The sequence below is a fragment of the Rhagoletis pomonella genome, unplaced genomic scaffold, assembly GCF_013731165.1.
Source record: "Rhagoletis pomonella isolate Grant_MI unplaced genomic scaffold, Rhpom_1.0 Rhpom_scaffold_00002, whole genome shotgun sequence".
Taxonomy (NCBI): Eukaryota; Metazoa; Arthropoda; class Insecta; order Diptera; family Tephritidae; genus Rhagoletis; species Rhagoletis pomonella.
In genome coordinates, this window is record NW_023458556.1 from 24304830 (window position 1) to 24330415 (window position 25586).

Genomic DNA, 25586 nt, shown 5'->3' on the forward strand with positions numbered 1-25586 from the left:
AGAATAAAATTTGTCTCATAGCGCTGCCTTAGTTAGAAAGACTTAAGACACGAACTTTACTTGCACAGAAAATGAAAAATTGTTTCATAAATGGACAGGTCACCCTAACGATAGACGATCGGTAAGTGAAAATGATCCACCTTTCCTCTGGCTAATAATTTACAAGCGTGGTTCTCACCGAAAAGATATTTCATCCCCGAAAAGCGTTCCCGGTCCCTGAAAAAATTTTTATATGTGAATTTATGAGCATGTGAGACAGCCTTCAATTTCATTTTAAAATATATATGTACATGTATATCGCATATTCTGGTACTTTGCCTTAAAAACGAATTATAAAATTAAAAAAAAAAAATGTTTTCTGCGGAAAACAGAAATTCGCGCTGAGCGACCGCTAAATCTTAATACGTGTATTAGGGATGCGCTTGTTTTACAAGGGATTTTGAAAAAATATATACATATATTTATATGCGAATTTTTTTGAACCAGTCTAATGTAAATATATATGTGTATTTATTTATGTTCATATTTACAATTTATGTACATATATAAAGTACATTTTTTTCTTAAATTAAACTTACTTTGGGGATTCACAATGCGTCATAAAATTTTTATCGTCATAAAGCCCTACATACATATATTTTCAATGGTTTAAAAATATTTCGTGGTTGCTCGGAATTACCCAAAAATATTCTTGAGCTTAATAACAATATGACCAGCAATGATACCTCGTGAATACCCCCAAATGTGATTCATAGTATCCCAGTGGGAAAAGTAGTAATGCATTACATGCGTGATAAATAATGTAATACTTTTCTTATGAGTTTTAGATTCTATTATTGATCCAAAAAGTTCCAAAAAATTCATATTAAATCACATCCATTCCTCGATACTCGGTAATTGAATGCTCCACTTTTCTTAGGACATCGCCATTGGGGGAAAATACATTTTTGAATGTGAAAATGGCTATTTTACTGATTATATTTTCGATTACCATACATTACTTTTTCCAACTGGGATATATGCACGTATGTATGTATGTATGTATGTATGCTTGTATTAACTCGAATGCTTAAAAGTGCAATTTATATTTATGAACGTACGTTTGTATGTATGTATGTGTGTTTGCTGAATATCTTTAATTTCATTAATCAATCTTCTCTCATCTACATTTAACTTATTTAGCACCAATTAAAAATGTTTTCATGTCTCGAAAATGATATTTTCTAAATATGTTCATTACACTTCATACAGAGTGCAGCATAAGTTCTTTTTTATTGTGTTTTTTTTCACTTGCAAGTCGTTGAAGTAGATATGTTGTTCTAGACTACTTTAGAAACCAAAAAAAGTAAAATAATAGCAAACCAATTGTCACTTCGTGGCCGATAATTGGCGGTTAGCGCCAAATTTCAGCAAGCTTTTCCGCTCTATTTTTTTAGTACATATGTTTGTATGTATTTTTTTTTTAATAATATTTAAGTGCCAGCATAGCAATTAAGAGTTAGTGATGTGTTTTGATTTAATATTACTCTCTAGATATATGTATATATATATATATAAGTTTGTATATTGAATGGTTTGCTGTTTGGTTTATTTTCGATTTCGTTAGATTAGCAATGAGACTAATTTCGTTTTTTTTTTAATATCTGTAATAGTTACATATTGGTTTGAAAATGAGAACCTAGCATGTATTGTTCATTTGTTTATATACACCTGCATTAGGATATCAACTAAACGATTCATATTGTGGCAATAGATTTTCTCTTCAAATTCAGTATTTATTTTTCTTTCAAAATTATTATCATAAGTATTTCTTAATTGAAAGTGTTCGTTTTCATTTTTCTACATTAGATAAATATTTGTGTATTTGCAAGAGTTTTCTTTTATGCTCTAAAATTGCATTATTTTTAATTAAATTAATTTTTCCTTTTGCTAAGATTGATTTTTCGTGTCACATTTTGCACTAATTTATTGTTACTTGAAGTATATAAAAAATGTGCTAAATTCATATGCATAGATATCTATGTACATATATCCTAGACGAGATTACAATTTATTTAGTTGGTATGTATGTATGTATGTAAATACGCGCAACTGGCAAAAATTTGTTACTACACTTTCTTCGATTCGCAGCTTTCCACTATCGCTTCACCCCTAATAAGGCGCTTTCCATTTATATATATATATATATATATATATATATATTTTTTTTAATTTTACATTTTAACATTTAATTATTCTATGCACCTCACCACCCACCATCGCCAATTTCGCCATTCGCTTGAAGTTATAAATTTAAAATGCTATTTGTCAGCACTGTAAACACTATGGTCGATACAGCCAGTGGCGTTATGGGCACTGACGCTGTGCTATTGCCAGCCAATATTTCAGCGCGTTTTCGCATGCGCTCCTAAAATGAATCAAATGTAAAATGAAACAAAGATTAGACAAACACTTAAGGCCGTTTTCACATAGGTTTTCAGTACAAAAATTTAAAGTTAACTGCCGCACAGTGTGGAAAACTGAATTCTTTTAAGACAAAATCGAATATCTCGAGAACGAGAACTGACAGTGAAATAAATGTAACCGTATGTTTTAATAATTCGAGAAAGATAATTCAGAAAAAAGTAACTCGTTGGATACAAAAACTACACTAGGGGTATTCACTATCCGGTGCATACTGTCTCAGCATGCTGCTATCTATGTTTTGTTTAATGTGTTCAACCAACAAATATAATTAGCCAATCATGCTATTTATGCTAACTATGTACCTTGCTAGACAGTATGCACCGTATCGTGAAGACCCCGACTGTCTTTTGAAATTACCTTCAACAAAAATAGAAGGTTTTCAATTTGTTTTTCTTTTTTTCTCATAATTAAAACAGTAAGCAATGAACTTTTTAAAAAGTTGTAAACACTTCTTTTAGCTGATCTTGAGTCAAGGAATCTATTTCTATGGTTGCAAAAACCGAAAAACGTAATTTATATATTTTGTTTAATGTTCAAGGTAAGGCCTCCGAGCCGTTCTGCGTGTTTACCTATGAGGCAGTGGCCTGTTAGAGCACCAATAGTGTGAGAAATATCCTCCCTTTTTGGGGAATTTAGGCTTCGATGGAAAAGGCCAAATTCTTTTAAAAGTATCTTGCAAGTTCATCCACAATACAGTTACCCTCTATATGACCGGGAACCCAAATGATGTTTAGATTATTCTGCTTAGCCATCTCCTGCAGAGATCGGCGGCAGTCCAGCATAATTTTTGATTTTATTGCGACGGAATTCACAGCTTTAATTGCTGCCTGGCTGTCACTGAAGATGGACCCCTCTTTACCTTTTAAATCAGTTTGAAGTTCATTTATAGCTTCGAATAAAGCTGAGACCTCAGCCTAGAAGACACTACAGTAGTCTGGTAGTCGAAATTAACGACTCAGGGCAGTGTTAATTTTTGTACCATCTGTGAAAATTACTATACTGCAGCGTGGAGTATGACATAGTATTTTTTCATCAATTCCTCCCTGCTGGGAATTTTTATGACGCAGTTGCTATCCGAAGCCAGAATTTCAACACAACGATCTTTATAAACCGGCATGAACTTTATTTTTCCTGTCTCTCTTAAGCGGCAGCGACTAGATCTGGTGGCAGAGGAGCCAAAAAGACATTTCAAGTATCATTTGGCGTTGTCAGGATTGCTCCGCTGATGCAGATCATACTAATCCTCTGGTTGGTATTAAGGCCAGGTAATTTTTCTTTAATTGGGCCTTATAAATTACACTCCAAGAAAAACGATCTTCTGTATTTTTTTTACTAAAAACAGCATATAATGAATTTCTGAATGAATGGGACCATGAAAATCGGTTTATTAACGCGAAATGAGCAAAAATATGTATTTAAAGCTTATAAAAAAGTTCATTGCATACTGTTTTCAGGTCAAAAGAAAAAGTGAAACATTTCTATTTTTTAGATAATTTTAAAGGTCAAGGGTTTTTTTAATTTGTCACCAAAATAGTTCATTTTCTCACTGTGTGTCGTTTGAGAGTTAACTGTTCGCTGTGAAAAGGGCCCTTAGTAAACAAAAAAATTGTTTTACCTGATACTTGTTGTCCTCTCCGGGCGGATCCAAGCATTCGAATTCACAACAGCGCTCTCCAACACGGAAATTTTTACAGAACTGAAATTCGAGTTTAAACAAATGTATGTTAATTTTATGTTAGGCGCATTTACATTAACTTTTAATTTACACTTACATAGGGTGGATCACAGTAGATGGCTTTGCACCACAGAGGCTCTGAATGATAGCAAACGCATAGACTACAAACTCCTGGTCCGGGTACGTACAGCATGCCATGATTAACCGAATTACCCTGAAAATCGATGCAGTCCTCTTCGAGAGCAGCTGTGAAAATAGGAAACAAATATGAAATGATTACCTCCTATTTGCTTTAATAGCATAATTTTACTAAACATTTAAATCGCTATAGTAAAATCCAATCACTAATTCCAATAGGTTATAGATGAATTCTTCGTTAATATACAAAAAAAAAACTGCTTGGTAAAGTAAAAAGGCAAAATAATGGAAGGCGTGTCCACTAACTAAAATTACGACCGTCTAACTGAGTCTGATGCAATGTTGAACTGCAAGGTTCCGAATGAAATAATAAGAATTCCAGTACGTTGCAAATTTTTGAGTCGTCTGTAAGGAAAGGAATGTGTGGTGATTGCAACAAAGGTGTCTCTTCCAGCCATCCATTTTCTACCAACTATTTCTACACACTATCACAATCTGGGGTCTTCTTGTTTAAGGAATGGCGTAGTTCGTACTGTCGTTCAGTCCTCACTTATCCCTATGACGAATATGGTAAACATAACGAGCTTGCTTTACCCTGGGTGCCAGGTCACTTACTCGGGAGCTGGTAATGACACATTTGATCATTTGACCAGAGTTCACTCAGACATGGCATACGCAACCAGTTATAGCACTTCGGCCATCGGAGCCACCATAAGAAACTGGGTGAATACTTCCTTCAGTAATGACTACGAGGCATCGAGGGCCAGCAGGTGGTCAAAAGTCATGTTGCCTTCAATTGCAGATTGTACCGAACCGATTTCAAAGCCAAGAACACCATTGGAAAGGTATTTTTCAGTGGATCAGAGGAGTTCTAATAATCTCAAATTGGTTGAAAATTATGGCCAAAATCTTCGTTTAAAAATGCCCGTATTTGTTTACAGTTGTTGTTGCAACCTGTTCAGTTTGAGTCGTTTTCACATTTTGTTTTACTTCGAATTTGAAATTAAACTTTGTGATAAAGTAAATTGTGATGATAAAGACAAAAAGGTGAAGGCACAGTTGAAGATAAAGAAGAAAATGAAAACAATGAGAAATACATAAGAAGTAGGGTAAGTGAAAGGGTATAAAAACTTATTGAAATTTTTCGATAAGAATCGAAATAAATTCAGTCATAAAAAATTGCTTTTCGAAAGTTATCAAGTTACCGAAATTTATCGAAATATCGAAATTTATCGAGTTTTTTTGTTTACTGAATTATCGCGACGTCCCGAATTATTGAAATTGATCAATGTTTATTGAGTTGTCGAAATCTATAGGCACAGAAAAGCTATCCGACTCTAAAAATTTATGTGATTTTAGAAAATTGCCAGGTTAACGAAATTTATGTAGTTATCGATATCACAGTGATAGTTCTGTTCAAACAAGACATTGCCGGAGAAGACGGTTTCACCCTATCTCGGGTATGGGGAATCGAACTGCATCATTCGTTTTTTAAGTTTTCTGCACGCCTTCATACAACTTTTTATTTTGAATGCTTGGCCTCCAATGGAAATTTTTCAAGCGTTATACACTATTTTATTGTTTCTAACTTTTATCTGGTTGGCTTTTTCGGCAAAATTTCCTTGACAAATTTGTTTAGAACGTCTCAGGCCTAAACTTTCGTGAACATACGAAACTCCAGAAAGTAGGGGTTAAAAATACGGGAGGGCCAACCGCCTCTTTGTTTATTTCTAGGAAAAATATATTAACAGCATGATAGACAAATTCAATTGCCAATTATAGATTCCTAAATAAATACAATTTTGCTGAGCATCAATTCGAAATGCAATAATTTTGTTATCAGGGGCCACCAAAGGTGTGATTTGAATTATCAACTTTAAGTACATTCGATCCAGTTATATATTGCAGTTATTGCGCACGAAACTAATCAGAACTAGTGAAAAATTGAAGCTTACGTATGCATGTGTGTATTTATGTAATAAATGCACTTTGTATTTTTTTTTTCTAAAAATAATTTCCGCCTATTTGAATTCCTTGGAATGGAATAATACCAGAAATTAACTGCATTTGTGCGAGAAAAATATTTTCAAAGGTTAAGGTCAACAAAATGTTTGTTTTTCCTTTTTTTGCGCAGAGCAATATTTCGCCGTTACTTATCTCTGCCTTGGGATTGCTTCTGAATATCAGGCAATTTTGCGCCGCCTTTAACGAGCAATTGCAATAACAAGTTTGCCAACCACTGCACCATTGAGCTTTAAGTCAATTTAAAATTGTGAATAAGCATCCTACGCTGCGCCACAATGCACGAATAATCGTTTGAGGGTAGTGCAGTGAGCGGTATCAGAACACAGCTGGCGAACAGTGTTGACAATAAGACAAAAAAAAAAAAAAAAAAAAAAAAATTAGCAAGGGAAAATTGGGTGAACGAGTTAGGCGAGGAATAAGCGTCCTTAGAAGTATGTTTACTGAATGTGTGCGCAAACATATGCTCCTCGCTTACGCACACACGCACACACTTACACATTTTCCTTTAACTAAAAGTCATTATGCTTGCTTGTTTATGGGAGGCAAATGCATTTCCGATGCGAATTAGACGCCTTGCACGTGTTTATTTTGACTTGTCGTCGGGACGGTGGCAGGAAGTCGCTCGAAGTGTCATCGTTCGTGTGGCTTACTTCGCGTTGGTCAATTGCTCTGCGTGAGAGGTACCGAATGCCGCCGCTTGAATTGTGCGCAGATGCGGCGAAAATGAACTTTCACTCTCGGCTGGCGTCGAACCAAGTTTGGTCGCATCAAATAGCCGCATCAAGCCTCCGCATCGAACAGATGTTGTGCGTTCGCCTGCATCCATGTGCGCTGGCACGTCTAGCGGCAAACACGAATGCAGGATTACATGTAATAGTCGCCAACAAAAAAAAAAAAACGAAAAAAAAATAATGCAAAAGTTTACGAGTATTGAGTGCGGGTAGGGTTTAATGTAAAATATGGAGGCCAAGCGGTATGTTTTCTTCTTGCCGCTTGCTCGCACGCTCGCTCTTTCGCTCAATTATTTGCCCGCGGTGAAGGTAATGCTTTACGTATTCGCCCGCTTGCTCGCCTCGCTGCTTTGCTAGTTGTATCGCTGAGCTCGTTTTTTGCTGGGGCTGATGTCGTTGCCATTATTGTTGTTGTTGTTGTGAAAGGTTCCGCTGGTGTTGCATGCACCTTTTATTGCTATTGCCCGGCCGCATGTTGGTGTTGGCTGCTTGGTGCTGATGTTGGCGTCTGCTGGGCGGTCGCACCGTACACCGCCCCTGCCGAACCTTACCATCGATCGCACATTGTGTGCCAAATTGGAAAGCGCATAGGTCGTGGTTACTCGGTTAGTTAATAGCTACAGCGCTTCTATACCCAGCGCGTGTTTGATTGGTGTTGCCTCTAGTGTTGATTGTTGATTTGTAAGAATAAAGGAATCAGCTTACTGGGGTAGTTAGATACCGCAGGCTGGTCGACGAAAAGCTAAGGCAATGTTATAAAGTATTCGCTTTGGCGCATTGCACTCGGTGTTTTTTTGTTCTTTGTCAATGGATGACTGTAGGTCGTTTAGCCGAACTTCATTGAGCTATGCTCGCCTTCATCTGCGAAACGCTGGACACTCACAGACAATGTTCCTTATAATTTACATATTCCTGAAACTTTAATTTCCTGCACTTTTTGTCCTCCATTAATGTGCCTTATAATTTATTCCTGAAACGCACATTTCCTGTACTTTTTTGTTTTCCTATCTAGGAGTCCCACCAACAGTTTGAACTCTTCTCTATTTAAGCTAAGGGCGAGTTTCTTATCGTACAATTTGCAAGTAGCTTTGCAAAAGTCAATATATGGTTAATATAATGGGAAGTGCCTTCACAAACCTGGCCATAAGTTGGGCATATCACGATCTAGGGAGCTGAATTTCTTCGTCTACGATAGGTAGTGACAATATTCACAGGGACCGGGCTCATTAAGGTTGTAACTGTGTTTTTGTGGAGCATGTATGAATCTTACGGAGAGTTCGTAAGTATGCCTTTTCAGTGCCAGTACTGGTAGATTCAAAATATAACCAGAAGAAAGAAATTACTTCCGGTATATTTCCAGTCTCGACGTCGAAACAAGATCACGATCATTACCGAGAGCCCCGGATGACCGGCCGGTGTCCACTAGCACACTGGTCATTATCCAGCGCTTACCGTTAGCGAGAATCACTGGAAAACTCATCCATGCATCTATGGGTCGCCGCAAATCGATCGCCATTTCATTGGGCGTACGACTAGTACATTCACATTCACTGGTGGATTAAAGCTCTTTCTGCTGCCGTCTAAACTCTCACCAATACTGACGCCGGTTACCGTCACTCACCAGAGCCATCAATTGTCTACCGTTAACAACACCACACGATTCACCCTTGCCTAAAGCCGCCGACACCGACACTTATAAACCCCTCTCCCGTCATGACTGCCACGATCGCCTATTATTTACTCATCGTCAGACTCTTTCTCGCACTCGCAAGGGCTCATCGCTTTCCACCAACTTTGAACTTTTGGGACGCCAAATTGCCCGCAATCTATTAAACAAAGTCGTATGTGTGGAACCTTTACTTGACTTTGGATTGTCTGAGCATTATCTCAGCCTATAAATAAATAACCCCACCTGCGGAAGTTGGTATCCCCAGAGGGATAAGTAAATTTCGTTAAGCATTTTAGGGGCCAAGGAGTCTAAAAAGGTAGCTTATGTTCTTTAACTTCTTCAACATTCGATAACACTGGCTTTGGATATTCGTCAAAAGCTTTGGTTCAAAGGAGCGTAGAACGTACAAAACGCTGCCATTTAGCTTTTAAACGTTCTTAAAGATTATCTTTGCTTTCGGTGTGCTCTTGAGTTAGTACTGCGAATATCTGATGGTAGTCAATATGAGCATAAACATCAGACATGGATATTGGCAAAAATCCCGGGAGTAGATAAAAACATGCGAAATTTCTCAATTTATCTTAAAATATACCTGTTTTGGCTGGACACTCCCGGTAAAAATCCCGATTCCATTTATTGACATTGTAACAAAGCCGGGTCAAGGATCGAAGACAGTTAATATTCGGGTATTTATGGACCTGAAACTAAACTTTTTATAGCAATGCGTAGATGTCCTGCCCTTTCTGAGCCATAGGTTCTAGCGATCCTGACCTGTGCTTGCTGCCTTGAAACCTTGAAAAAATAGCGTACGATTTTTCTTTCTTACTTATCTTTTCAGGCAGTCAAGTGGCCATCTCTAATACGATGGTTCCCTCTAAGCTTGGAGAGGAGTATATTGCGACTCTTGGTGACGAGAAAAGTGTGCAGGATACTAGGCCACTATCGTATCAAATGGGACAAGGCAGGCCCGACGAGAGGGAGGACTTTTTCGCCCGGGCCCGAAGTTCTCAAGGGGGCCCGTGCTCAGACTCGAGAGAATATTTCATAAGATGTTTGGTACTAAAAATTTGTATATTCCGCAATTCTCGAAATTTTCTGTAACCTATTAATCAGTTGATAAATCGCTAATCACAAAACAAATGAAATATTATTTAATTTTGAGAAATTTATTAGTTCAGTTTAACTCTTCGAAATCAACCTATTTTCTTTAAGCTAAGGGGACTAAACTGTGAGAAATGGATATGAATTTTTGAATAAATTATTTGTACCAAATTATTCACAGTATGTGTTATAAATTCGGAATAGTTTTTTTTTGATGAATACACAAAAGGAATCTAACTATGAAAATTGATTTATTTCAAATATCGCGCTTCGAAATGAATACCGACTAGAGATGGGCATGGACCAAAATATTTAATCCGATCCCGTCCATCCCGAAATTCAATTTTTAAGTCCCGAACCCGAACTAACTCTTGGTTTTAGGGTATCTTTGACATGGACACCTGAATACATTTTGATTTCCTTCGCCCAAGTGGTGAAAAAGGCCGCCGTTTCTTTTGTGTCATCGGCGTTTGCAATCAGATAAACTCTATTTAGTGGCGGGGTAAGACTCGGCATGTTAAAGGGAGGGCATCAACCTGTGAGACACGCAGGGGATGATTCGGGCGCCATAGAGACATGGACGGTACTTGGTTCCAGAAATATGGAAACGCAAATCCGTTGATCCACGCCCTTCAGCGAGCCTTCAGGTGGTTCTATTCATGTACGGTGGAGTTTTGATGCGATTTTCTGAAAAGGGCAGAAAAAGGGGACTTCGAGAGCTTCGTTGTATTTAATTCCAGTAGAAATCAGACCATGGCCTCCTAGAAACCAACAACCTTGGTTGAGAGCTCTATGCCAGACATTTTTTTGTGACAATTTTTAAATAAACCTCCTTTATACGTACGTTCTTTTTGGGGGTAAATTTTGCATTACATACCGTTTTCTACTCCTCTCAATTACCAAGCAATATTTGCGTTGGGTATAACACTTTACGCTAGGAAACAATTTTTTTGATTCAGTGTGAATCCTTTCTGACATTATTTCGAAATTTCCGTCTTTGTTTTCGGTACTTTATTCTCCCACAAGCCCACCCCTCGGCAGAAAGCGCTTTTCACAACTGCGCGCAATTGTAAAGGATTTCTTCTCGTGTAAATGTTAAGTAAAATAGGATATACTATATGCATGTATGTACTATATATGTAAATATGTACATAAGTATGTATGTATGTACTAAGTAGGTATAGAGCTGTATCGTGGTCTTTATTTCCTTGCTGCACGTGTTGTTGCTATTTCGGTTTTGTGCTGCCTACTTTTTGCGTCTCCTACTTTTTCTTGAAGCTTTTGAATAATTAAAGTCGCGCGCTATTCTGTCAGTTGAGCGACAGCACAGCGGAATTTTAGCAGCGTGACTTGACACATACTCACTTACATAGTTGCTCTCACATCCATAACTGGATGTATACATTAGGTTGGTCCACAATAAGTAAAGTCGGAGTTTTAATGCTCTCATCCCCTAGGATTGTTCTATATCGAAAAAATATACCCTAATTTTTATATTTTTAAATCCAAAAATATTTAGAGGTCACTCAAAGCACTCAAAACTTTCCATGTATTTTATGTGGGAAGAGAATAACTTTTCGTAGAAATGGCATGGAATTCTTGAAAATCCATATTTTTCGATCGGAACACTCTGGTTCTCTCCAGGAGACTTCCAATAATAATACTCATTTATTTATTTAACGATTGTCTAATACTAAAGATTTTTTATTTATCCCCATTGCATTTTCTGACATTTTCTGGGGGTTTTGGCGGACCCATAAAATATAGTTACATGAAAAAAATGGTTAACTAAATAATTCGGTATTATTATTAGGAATTTCCTGAAGAGAAACAATTTTCCGATCGAAAAATATTGATTTTTAACAATTCTATACCATTATTTCTACGAAAAGTTTTTTTTTTCCATTTAAAATACGTCTTAAACTTTGAGCGTTTTGAGCACTCTCTAAATATTTTTTCATTAAAAAAAGAAAAAAAATGCGGGTATCTTTTTTTCGGTATGGAACAATCCTAGGGGGTAAGAGCATGCAAATTTCGACTTTAATTTTTCACATGCATTGTTGGACCGCTCTAGTATACATACATACCCAGTGGGAAAAGTAGTAATGCATTACATGCGTGATAAATAATGTAATTTAATTCTTATGAGTTCTAGATTTTATTATTTTTGAATGTGTAATCAGCATTCTAAAGCATCCAAAATGCCCAAAAAATTCATTTTAAATCACATTCATTCCTCGATACTAAGCAGGGACGGGAATCGAATGAAATATTTGAGCAGTTCGGTTCAACGGTTCGAACCGATCTTGAAATTTTTGGACTTCGGGTTTTCGGTTCGGTTCAACGGTTCGGAAATCAAAAAAAATAATAACGTGCAAGTGTCAAGTGCAACAACGTGCAAGGGTAAGTGTCAAGTGTCTGTCAAAAAACATGGGTTACCATTACATTTGATATTTCTACATGGTAAACAAATATGGTATGTATTATTTAACAAATAGAAAAAATGGGTAAATTTATCTATTGAAAATTGATTGAAACGAACCTTCAAACCTTTTTGCAAAGTGGTTCGGTTTTCAGTTCGTATCAAACATTTGTGGGAAATTTCGGTTCGGTTAATGGTTCAGTTAATTAATAGAAAAAAGCGGTTTTCCGGTTCAAAACCGGTTCACGTCCCTGATACTAGGTAATTCAAAATCGAATGCACCATAAATGCGCGTGAGTTATTTTGACTCAGGTGCATGCACGCTCACGATGATAATTTTGTAAATGACACACACTCACGTTTTCTAATATTTTTCAAAATCTCATTCACGCATGCTCATGAAGCATCATTTTCCACGGATTTTTTACTTTGATTTTTCAAATTGAAGAAGTGACAAATCTGTAGCTTTCTACAAAAATTTCAAAACATCATCGCAACATTGTTTTTAGATTTTTTTCAAATAAGTCTGTATTTCGACATATGTGAAATTTACGTGATTGACGAAAAAATCTAACAAACGCACGTTCACGCCAGCAAAAGTTTCGGTTACGCACGAGTGAGAAAGTAACGTCATTTTCTCTAAAACAAAAACATAAACCGCTCACGTTCACGTGTGAAAAGGCGTGATATGGCGTGTCACGCGTTTTGCCCATCTCTAGTAGCTCTAGTTTGGCTTTTCACTGCAGGGATATTCATCTTGGTACATATAGACTACACATGTGTTTGTGCACTAAGTTGACGTGCTGACGGATGATGGTTATCCTCAAAAAAATCACGCACTGCGCCTAAAAGTAGTTTCATATGTATGCACATTAGGATGGTCCAAAATTCATGCGAAAAAAATTAAAGTCCGAATTTTAATGCTCTTACCCGCTAGGATTGTTCTATATCGGAACAAATTCTAACCCTGCTTTTTTATTTTGAAATCAAAAACTATTTACAGGTCGCTCAAAGCTCTCAAAGTTTTCCAAGTATTTTATATGGGAAAAAAAGATTTTTTCTTCAGGGCACTTCCAGTAATAATACCCTATTGTTTATTTTACCATTTTTTAATACTAACGAATTTTTATAGGTTACCCCATTTTATTTTTTGGGTTTTTTGGCGGATCTATACCAAGTAGTTAATACCGAAATTGGTTAAATAAACAATTGCGTTTTATTAGTAAAAGTCTCCTGAAAAAAAGCAAAGTTTTGAGATCGAAAAATATGGATTTTCAAGAATTCTATACCATTTCTACGAAAAATCGTTTTTCCCCATATAAAATACTTGGAAATTTTGAGCGCTTTGGGCGACCTCTAAATATTTTGTAATCTCAAAATAAAAAAAGCGGTATAATTTTTTCGATATAGAACAATCCTTGGGGGTAGAACATCAAAATTCGGACTTTACGTTTTTTCGCATGCATTTTTGGACCAACCTGATGTAGGTATATATGTAGCAGCCGTGCCGCAACTAAATATGACTACGTCATCTGCGGTTCTTTGCCGCAACTAAGATAGTACATACCCACTTTCTTTCAAAAAGGATGAGATGAATGTTGTGTTGAAGTTAAATGTTAGTATTTAGCCTACAGATTATGCATAGCATGTATGTATGTATGTATGAATGTGTATGCATGCAAACTCGTGACCGGACCAAAACTTGGTAGAGCGCGAAATGAAAGCGAAAGGCATGCATATGGCTAATGTGGGGGATTACACAAACGAAACTTTGAATTGAAGTGAAATTTTCCTTTCGGGCCAAAGGTTGTTAATTGCATTTTGGAATTTGGTATAGTAAGTAATTGCTAGCCAGCAAAAGCAAGTTCTTATCTTATTTAATAGGAATTTTTATTAATTTAAAGTTAAGTAAAAGATCAGAAATCGTAAGAAAAAGCAATTGATTAGTTGCTATTCACAGGCTCATTAGCTAGCAGCTACTTTTAGAAATACATTTTTTTAAGTGTGTGTTTAATGAATTTGCCGCTTCTTGGCCTATTTATTTACTGACTAATACAACGTCTATACTTACTGGTTTATACTGTTTTCCTAATGAAGTGTGAATGACTTGCCTACGATTGACCTGGTTGATTGAACAGCGCCAATCGCAAAGGAGAATGAAAAGAAAAGCCTTTTTCCCTACTAACTATTTATGTACATATGTCTTACCAGTGATCCATTCAAAGCAGCATTTAGCATATGTATATATGTATCTGGCAAACTATCTACTTTTTGTATGTACATAAATCCAATTAATCGATTTATTTTGTGCTTAAACACTCCATGGTTTCCTATTATTTGCACCGCATTGTCTTTTCATTTGGCGCGCTCTTGACGCAACCTGCCAGCGACAATGCCGGGCGTCAATGCATATTTAACCATTGATTGACCGCAGACAATGGGAAGCAAAACGCTTTAAGCTACAATGGATTCATACATATTTAGACACTCAGAGAATTGACACCACAGACAATCGACAAATGGCAATCAACGAAGGCTTACTACAAATGCACATAGTACATATGTACATACATATGTAGGTGATATTTACACAACGATGTACTTATACGGCTATCTATCTATACATAGTATTTACATATCGATGTAGAGACAATAGCTATCAACGGCACTTGGAAGTGTAGTATCGTTAAAGAAGCAATATGATCTAATGGGATTTCGCAGAGGAAATGACATAAATGCCGATTGCATAGTGGCTTGCGGAGATTAAATGCAGGCATGTATGTTACCAACTACATATTTATTAGTGTTGGGAAGTATCGAGTACTTTTGAGGATCGCGTTTTTTTTGGTATCGATACTTTCAAGGATCAAGGAGTAGTTTTGAGTACTGAGCACTTTCGAGTTCTTTTAAGTTCTGAGTACTTTCGAGTTCCTTTTTTGAGTACTGAGTACTTTCGAGTTCTTTTGGGAGTACTCAGTATCGATACTTTTAAAAATCGGGTGCTGTCGATTTTTTTGAGAATCGAGTTCTGAATACTTTTGGTATCGATACTGCCCAACACTAATATTTATATACACACAGGGTGTTTTTCTCTCAGAAACGTATGAAGAAATCTTTTCCTAAAAAATTCTAAGTTTTTAGGAAAGCGTGTTCGAATGACTATTCCATATTGTTAGTATAGTGCCATTTATTATCAGGGATGACAGATCGAAGATGGGTCCGGCGTACTTGAACCAAGATTCCGGAAAACTCTGCCAACGGCCATGTTTGTGTATGAGAATGTCTTCGGGGAAGAACAAATGGAGCCAGAATAAATATTATGCTGGATGGTCAGGCAGCATTAAAGGCCTTATACTCATTGACAATGACATCGAAGCTATACAACTCTTTTGAAACGCCTAGGAGCCCACAACACAGTGACGTTGTGGTGGGTCCTTGGACATAAAGGCAATGAAAGGACCGAGTGTTTCGCAAAATGTGGAGCCTAAATTCGCTTGCTTGGTTTCGAGCCTTCTGCGGCACATCTAAAGGATACACTGCAGAACTACTTACGAGCTGGGAAAAAACTCAGGTTGCTGTCCAGTTTGGTTTGCAGACAAACCGGTTTCGGCGTTGTGCCATCTTCAGTGTCATTTTTCGAATCATAACTCCTTCCAGTAGGAACTCCGAAAGACTCCTTGAACTTAGCCGGAAGTGTCTTAGAACTCTTAAAGGCTACCTGACGGGACACTGCAAATTGAGGTACCATTTGCATAAAATGGGGCTCGCTGTAGAGATGGACTGCAGGTTTTGTGGCTGGTGGAGGAAATCCGAGAGAATATTCTTTATGACTCTGCCCACTTCTCATGAATCGCAAACTGATATACATTGGGGAACAATTATCTTTTTCATCCACAATTTGTAATATGGGAAACTTTAATGTGCTGAATTTTTTTAAATAGGCTTAGGTTATAATGGCTACAATTAGGGTTTAGTACATTAGATCCTTTTAGATAGGAAGCTGCAGTTGGAGCTTGTTGGTGTACGCCATCGATAGAGCGGAGCAGATTTCTTTAGCGTTAATAATTCTTCAGTAAGTCTCAGCCGTAAGGATCTTTTTAATCTCACTGTCGTCACGATTGCTCCATATGCCGGTCATTAAATACGGCTTTGGTGTATTCTTCAATCCTCTTTGGTAGCACATAAGTTGATAGTAGTAGGGAATAAATAGCCTCGCTAGTTTGTACTTTCGAGCTGTGGCTAGCTATCTATTTGGCTATTTCATTCCTTTCGATATTTCTATGTCCACAAAGCCAGCAGAGAGAGAGCACAAGCGCAAGCCGCCTTCTCTATGATAAAGATCTCCGGCTGAAAGCCAGAGCAGTTATCAGGCCGGCGATGTGATTGCCTCAACTGAAGAGCCTTGTAGTGCGGACCGATTATATCGAGCCCTAACCACGCCATTTTTTTTTTATTCCTTTATTCTGAAATATTCTTAGACCACCTAGATACACTTCTGCTACAAAAATAAAATTTTGAAAAAAATGTCGCCTACATCTGCTTGGCTTTTTTAAGTTTTGCTTAACTTTGAAATTCCAACTGTCTTCGAAGGATTGTTTCCTTCTCTTGGTTTAGGCGGCGTCCTATAATCACCGACGTTGCAATGTTAATCGCGCTTTGGCTTTGCAGTTTGCTTTATGCTTTGGTACTAGAAATTGATCACAATTTCCTCGCAATTTTTCAGCTGAGCTTGTTACAATATCTCGTATTCGGTAGTTTCTTAAATTTTTGGGCGATCAGGAATTTACAGGATTGTAAGAAGTACATATACCTATTTCATTATTGATGTCTCTTTCGGCAATTTTTGTGTCGATTTAAGCCAGTTCATCAGCTTCACAATTTCCCAGTAGCCTGGAACCCACAATTATAGAAAATAAAAGCAAAACTAGTCGGATTTAAGGATAAGAGATATGCGGCGTTTCATCGCTCGCATGATTTTGTGATGGATTTTATAGCCACATTGCTATCAGTCTCTTCGATTGCCCTCAGCTCAGTTTGAAAGATGCTGTAATGGCCTGAAACACTGGCAAGCTGAAGGAAATTCCCAGATACTTAGAAAATGTATTATCAATAACCGTAGCAACAAGGCTTGAGCCAGCTGTGTATAAATGGATGTACTCACCCCTCCTTCGCCCATTTCATTTTTACTCTTCCCTTGAGGAAAGTAGTGTCGTGAGATACCTTGTTTTGGTTTGGTATGGAGGTACATAGTACAACAGTCCCGGGAGCTCGGTCTTAGGGCGTTCAGTAAAATTTGCGCACTACAGGGGATCCAATTGGCGTGTAAATCCACTGGCACAAAATTCCGTGTTACGTACAAAATGGATTTAAAAGGTCAGCAGCCGTTGTTTTAACGGGTGCAATGAGATCCTGTCCGAAGGATGTTTTGAATGTGCGACTTTATTTATTACCCATATATACATCAGAGTACATATGTTCGTGCTTTGTGGCTCTGGAAGAAAAGACCATTAGGCCATAGTACCAACCACAAGGCATTGCAAGGATGAGGCGAAATATACTAACAAACCACACACACACATATCTATAAAATATACATTCAATTTTTGGCCTAACTATAAGGATTTCAGCTCAATATTTTACCAGGTGGTTCTTTATGGGTTATAGAACAAATTTGCATCAAAAAGTAAATTTCGAAAAAATGGCACACACGATAATTTCGCGCAAAATGGGCACTGTAGTAACTGTTGGAGAAAAAATTTAGCTACTTAGCATTACATGAATTGAAAACGAATTCTGGCAGAAAATCCTCTTATTATTGCAATAGATATATGTATATAGTAGATCAATTTAATAGAGGACACATATATGTATGTCTGTAAAAATATGCATCTATATAATACCCATATTTATTTGTACAAAGCTAAGTTCTCTACACTTTTGAAAAAACAAATCGCGTGCAGCACTTATATATTTTAAAATGGTAATTGCTGGAGAGAAAATATAATTACAAAATTGCAAACTTACTATTTTGTTATTGCTGTTGTCGGTTTAGCATTTCAAATAACTTTTCCCAGGCATGCCAACTATCTTTTCTTTCTCACTCATAAATAACCGTTTATGCCAAGTACGAACGAAGCAAACATGCAAGCTCTCTTACATACATACATACATAAGGGCTATTCGCGATTCGGTGCATAAGAGCTGACAAATTTATGCAATTGCAGAAATATGCCATGGATTGTGAGCGACCTTTATTAAACTGTCATGGTAAAGCTTTTGCAAAACAATTTTTGTGCATCAGCTTTGGTTTTCTTTATGAATGCAATGCATAGCATTTTTATGCTATGGATTTTCGGTATTGCAAATTTGCCAAGCCATGACAAATGCAAATGCGTGTATTTTGTTTGTGTATTGCAAATAATTTGCAATACAAATTTGCAATGCAATGATGCTAGGCCATTTGCACCGGATCGCGAATAGCCCTATAGTAAATATGTGTGTACATATATGCATTCATACAAACATCGATAATTAAATAAATACCAATCTGTTTGCCTTTCAACTTGGAAATCGTTTAGTTTATTTAATATTCTTGGCTATTGGTGAGCTCGTGGTCGTTGCAAATGGTCAGGAGATAAGAGCTTAACCTTACCTTGCCACATTGTCTCCAGTGGCATTAGCGCCTAAAGTACATTGTGCATTCATAGCTTTGACGAATGTATGTATGTATGTGCACATTAAGTGTATGTATGTACATTAGAGTGGTCCAAGTTTTTTATGGGTGGAAAATATGTCATCGTTGCGAAAGAACCGAAACTCGATTCCAGAAGGACCGAAAAACGGTTGCAGAAGAACCGAATCTCGATTCTAAAAGAACCAAAAAAAGGTTCCGGAAGAATCGAAACTCGATTCTAAAAGAACCAAAAAACGGTTGCGGAAGAACCGAAACTCGAAAACGGATCCTACAGAACAAAAAATCGGTTATTGGTTATTATTTTGGCCTGAAGCCTAAATATGAAGATATCCGCCCGAATAGCTCAACTGGTGGGAGATCGTCTACACTACTTTTAGTACTGTTACCATTCAGTGGCGTGGAAAGGTATTTCCTCCACAATTTAAGTAGGTTCTTAACTTCGGTTATTAGGTCACCATGGTTGTTCTTACAGCAGTTCGCCCTGATCTAAAATCCTTCGTAAGTCGCCTAACTTTCTGGGGAAATTTTCGGGTGTTTATCCGCAATTAAAGATCTAAATATACGCTGGATATATTAATGACGTTCTTGCCTTCGTTTTTTGACTACCGACCAGTGTAATCATTATATTAATTAATTATTTTATTTTTAGTAAAAATCCGATATGGCAACGTGTTTCAATGATATAATTATACCTTTATCACAGTTCCAATCTAAGCTGCAAATGACACATATTGTGGGTATATGTGTATGTATGTACATACCTAGCTACATATGTATGCATATATTCACTTTCCTGAAGGCCTAATTTTGATAGCCAAAAATATAGAAATTCCATAATTTCCTGTGCTTCAAAAACATGCATATTACATGCACTTAGGTACATGTAAATATATACATACTTAAGTATAGGGGCGTCCCATACCAAAATGGACGGGGTTCACACTTCATGTGATTGATTTGTTTCCAATTTTTAGGGTTGATAGATAAACACAAATAATAAATAAATATGAAATTTGAGCTTGAATAATACATTTTTAAAAACTTTACTTTACAGCACAAAAACAAAAACAAATCGATTTAATAGTTTTCCAAACATCTCAAGACCGGTACGAAAAAAAAATTTGAAAAATTCACACATCCAAATTCTTTATGAAAAGGATAATATTTAAAAAATTGGTTTTCTTGAAAAATTTTTCAAAAATAAATTTTTTGATAAAAAAATTTTTTTTTGAAAATGTGCCATCTCAAAAAAAAAAATTAAAAAAAGAACACAATGGTTGCTCTGAGTATGGCGCAATATTTAAGTAGAGTATTATGGGGTGCACTCTACAATAATTTGAGTTATGATATTTTTTTTTACAACGAAGTGGAGTAAAAAAAGTGCAAGTGAAAGTTTTAAGCTACTGGAAAATCGTGTTGATTTTTAAAATTTTTATGCTGACGGCCTTTTGAACTTTTTTCTTATGGAAAACGGGGTTTTTTCAAATAAATTTAAAAGAAAAATTTACGCCAGTTTTGCAATCGCTTAAAACTTGCACTTTACTATCCTAAAATTTAATGGGCTTTAAAACTGCATACTCAAAAAAATTCGAAACAAATAAAAATATTTGTAAATTCGTAATTTACTCGTTTTACTCAACTTCGGTGTAAAAAAAAATTCATAACTCAAATTATTGTAGAGTGCACCCCATAATACTACATTTAAATGTTGCGCAATACTCGGAGCTACCATTAAGGTTTTTTTTAAATTTTTTTTAGATGGCATATTTTCAAAAACGAATTTTTTTATCAAAAAATGTGCATGAGAAAAATTAAAAAAAAAAGTTTTAAAAATATTTTTTTCTCCCCGTTCTCGAGATATCTGGAAAACTATTAAATCGATTTTTTTGCTCAAATTTCATATTTATTTATTATTTATTTTTATTCATTAATCCACAAATGAAACACATGAAGTGTGAACCCCGTCCATTTCGGTGTGGAACGCCCCACATACAAGTTTACATTTGCAGCTGACATTTGCAACAATCATGCTACCTTGCCACTTGCAATTGAATCGAATTTTCCATTGCATGTTAGCACGATGTTGCACGAGAGTCATGGCCACCATGTGCTGCTTGTTTTTCATTTTTTGCAATTTTCTGGGATTTTTCATATATGTACATAAGTATGTACTACAAATGTATTTTTCAATGTTAGCAACCAAAATCTATTGGCGAAATAAAAAAGGAGCACGTAAGCAAGTGTAGTGCCGGCATAAATGAAATATGAATGCGGTGCTGGTTGAGAAGACGTGCCCTTATGAAGTTCCCAAATTGGCTTCAACATTTCCTCTTAGATTTTGAAATTTGAAAGGAATTTTTGTTTTTGTTTTCCGCCTCTCAAACTTATGTAGCTTCAGCTGAGCTACATACTATCCACCAATATACTCGTATATACATATGTAGTAGAGTAGTGTACACACACTCACCGTAAGTGTCTCAATTGAAATCGAAATTTTCCGATAAGGTCAATGGAAAGTTGCCATTAAAAATGAAAGATGTACAGTTTTAGAATATTGATGAAACTTGTTTTAAAGTTTTGTTGCATTCGCTTGGCAAGCGGTCTATTTGTATTGGAGAAGAGACAAAGGATTTGGCTTCATTTCGTGTTTTAAGTGGCATAATGAAGGAGAATGTACTACTGGGGCGTTTTGCTTTTGTAGTGCAAGTTATAAGCTGGCATCTTTAGGACAAAACAATGTGCAGCTTTATCTTGACTAGACACGAGGGGCGTGGCCAACGGAATTTTTCATACTGCATATCTCAGGAAGTATATGTGGTAGAGTATTGGAACTTGGTATGCCACCTCTTAAGAAAATTAAACCCAACTTGAATTAAGGGAACTTTTTTTTTTAAATTTGTATTACAATATGGATGTCAGATGAAGTTGTAGTTTGAAAATATTCAAAATAAATAATAATAAAAGAAAAAAGGGTTGCCACCTGTTTGATAAGTAGATAAACTTTAAATTTATTATTTGCAGGTTACAAGTAAAATAAAATATTAAATAATATTAAAATTAAATTAATATAATAATAATAACAACATTAATATTAAATAAAAATTAAAATACGCCACCTACTTGAATAATTAAATTTTATTTGACTTAAGGGAATTGGGTAAATGGAATGTGTATCACAGTACTGATGCCAGACGAAAGAGGTTTAACAAGGTTGTAATTTGAAAATAATTTGAAAAGCGTTGCCCCCTGTTTGAAAAGTCGAATTTAATTAAATCTTACAAAAGTTAAAGTACCAAACGCAAGAGTTTAGATATCTTTAGTTTGAGCATGTTGAATTTTCTGAGGTGTTTGAAGAGGGTTGCCAACTGTTCTTAAAAGTAAACTCAAATAAAATTGTTTAAGAAGCTAACAAAAAATATTACAATATAGGTATCAACCGAAAAGGTCTCGAAAAGGCTTTATTTCTCAGCTACCTGTACCAGGGTTGCCATATGTGTCAAAAAGAAAATTCAACTTTAATTACGGGAATTAGGTCATTAAAATAAATATAATATGGGTGTCGGACGAAAGAGGTTTAAGAAGGTTGCCACCTATTTGAAAAGTTAAATTCAAACTATTTAATAATCGAAATGATTTTGCCAAAGTCTTCATTTCTAAACTACATGTAGAAGGGTTGCCACCTGTTTAAAGCTTAAATTAGAAGAATAGGTCAATTGAAAATATATCACAAGAAAGATGTTTAAGAAAGTTTTAGTTTGAAGTATGTATGCTGAGTTTTAATGGAATAAATTACACCGACACGCAGAAATTTTATATGTAGACTCAGCGAAGCGGTTGAGGGCTATCTATTTATAATAATTGGCAAATTTTTATCGGAATTTCACAGTTAAAAAAAAAAAACAAAAACAAATTTGGAATTTGTTTCTCTATGTAGTTTTATAGCCCTTAAAAATAGATTTTGCTCATACGTCATATGAAAAGAAATTCGTAATACCCTCCGCAAAAAAATACCAACGGTAGCTTTTAGCCACTTGAAATTTGCACTTTCTTATAACTGTAATAAAAATGTATACTCAAAAAAGTTTAAACTATTGCGAATAATGTATCAGTTTTGTATGTATAAAGTTTGAGAATCGGATTTACATGGTATTTATTATAAAACATCTTTTATTTATATAAACAATTAATGAATATTAAATAAACAAAAGGAAAACTGTCAAAGTCAGGATCAAAATAAGATGCTATTCAAGTGACCGGCACTGTATAAAGCGGCCAAACTATTTTATAAAATTTAACAAGCGTTAAATAACTTTCACAAAAGGGCTTTAGTTTTCGCACAGCATCAGCTAGAGGGTCTTTAAGGCGATATTTAAGCTTAGTTTCCGGCGCACAACAAAAATTTCAAGAAATATGTTTCATTATTTCTGTTGCTTGAAAAAGTACTTTGTCGTTGCTGTAAATTTTCTTTAAGTAATTGAGAGCTGCAAACTAATTTAAGAAGTTTTGATAGAAAAAATATTCTTTTATACTTTTGTAGCGTTTTTTTACACTGATTAAATTAAGTGAAATTGTAACCAGTTTTGGCTATTTTTCTTTTGTTTATTATTGTTTTATAAAAGTATGGTGTGCCAATCCACTTTTCAAACTTTGTTCAAAAATTATAAAATTTCATTAAACTTTACCAAATTCCACCAAAAATTACATACTTTATATCCCATTAGTAGGATAAAGTGCAAATTTCAAGACGACAGAAATCGTTGATGCAGTGAAGTCTGACTTCTTTTTAGTGCCTATTAAACAAAGAAGAGGGCGGATCAAAATTTCTAATTAATTTACTTGGTGTGGCATTATAGGCACCGAACTGTCAAAGAGCTGAGAAAGAGATACAAAAGCAAAACATTTCCGGATCTTGCTTAACTTGACGCGTTGAGTAATCTTTGGCAATGTCTTACGATAAGTTAAGTCAAGCTAAGTTAATTTAAGTATGCAATGAAGGTACTGTGAATGTAAACCAAAAAAGGTTTTTTTTGAAAAACCGATTTGTGCAAGTTTGCCATTCGCTAGTACTAGGGTTAAGACTAAAAGCACACATGCAAGTGGAGAGTAAGAGTAGTAGCGAATCAGAGGGTGATGTGGAGCCAGCCTATGTTTTTTGGAAGCGTCGTCGATAACACTGTACGACAATTTTATGACAAGACAAACCAGCCCAACCTTCACCAATATTTTCTGAAAGTATACATATCCAGTAATAAAAAACTCGATGGATTTGCAAAAGTTAGCTCGCATTTATATTTTATGGCCTACTAAAGTTTTCATGTCATGTTAAGACATACATATATGTATAATAAAATTTAATGGGAAATATTTTTGTAGAATATTCTAATCCATTAGCTCCCGTCTGAAAAGGTCGTTTTGACCCTTACTTCAAGAAACCCCGTAAAAACCAAATTTGGAAGTTCGCTAGAAGATTGATACATTTGTAGAAAATTATTACTCGGTTTGTTTTAATTTTATAGAGACTTTTATGTTTGGCATGAAGTTTTTTATCCAAAAAATAATTTTCTACAATATATCAATCCTCCAACAAACCTTCCCAATTTGCTTTTTGCGGGGTTTCTTGAAGTAAGGGAGCTAATGGCTTAAAATGGTCTACAAAAACATTTGCCATGCAATTTTATTATATATGTCTTAACCTTTAATTTCGCTCAGACAATACTTTTAATAAGTAAAGGCATCGAGTACATGGCGGTATCGGACGAACACTACACATACAAATACGCAACGTACCCATTCCGACAGCTTTACATATACATAACTATAGTCGTGTTGACGTTACTCATACGCCCAGTCGAATATATGTATTTAGTATGGAAAAGCAAGTAGAGTTCTTTTCTTTTTACTGAAGTCTTGTAATTTTTGTGCAAATTCAATTTTGCAGACAAACAAATTGGCAACAAAGACGCCTTTTTATTTACGTTGGCACTTTTTGCTAATCATGCTGTGTTGCTAAATAATTATTTAAGTACCCCTATGTATACATACAATAATAAATCACAATTAAATTTAATTACATACTAAATCTTAATGATTGATCGGCATTTAATTGAAAATTTATAATACATACCGCTTAATGTAAGGCATAGAGCGAAGAGTAGCGTGAAAAGTGACTTTTGTAGGGACTCCATCTTCGTTTTCGATTTCCTTTCTTTCGGCAACAAGTTTCGAGTCGCTCAGTTGATGCTGGAGGCTGTTGATAGCTGTGTGGAGGCGCCACTTGAAAGTCCTTCACTCAAGACGTTTAATATGCAAATGCGCTTCACTACTTATTTGCTTCTTACTTTCTGGCTATTGTCACTTGGAGCAAAACAATGTGCTTATGTGTGTGGGTGGGTGAGTGATTGTGAGATATAATCAACAACAAATTGCACATAAAAACTTGGATGGCGGTTACGTTGATTTTCAATTTTCGTTATGCTTTAGACATACATATGTATATTTAAGTCCGTATCTACTATGGGGTATTCAAAGAGTTTGTATGTATGTATTTATTATTCGTTTTCTCTTAGCTTTGCTCTTCTAAGTTAGATTATATCACAGTGTGAGGGGCGAATTAGCACATTCGTTTTTTTCCCTTATTGTTATTATATATTTCTTAAGTTTATTTT

At 35.7% G+C, this 25586-nt stretch overlaps 1 protein-coding gene across 1 annotated transcript; it reads right to left on the minus strand.

Moving 5' to 3' along the window:
* Nucleotides 1-1581: 1581 nt before the first annotated feature.
* Nucleotides 1582-25586, minus strand: LOC118734594. The gene is made up of 4 exons (XM_036464301.1): nucleotides 25046-25586; nucleotides 4239-4387; nucleotides 4082-4162; nucleotides 1582-2407 (listed from the first exon to the last, which is right to left on the minus strand). Exons 1-4 carry the CDS (start codon nucleotides 25104-25106, stop codon nucleotides 2285-2287), a joined length of 414 nt encoding a protein of 137 aa, XP_036320194.1. The 5' UTR covers nucleotides 25107-25586; the 3' UTR covers nucleotides 1582-2284.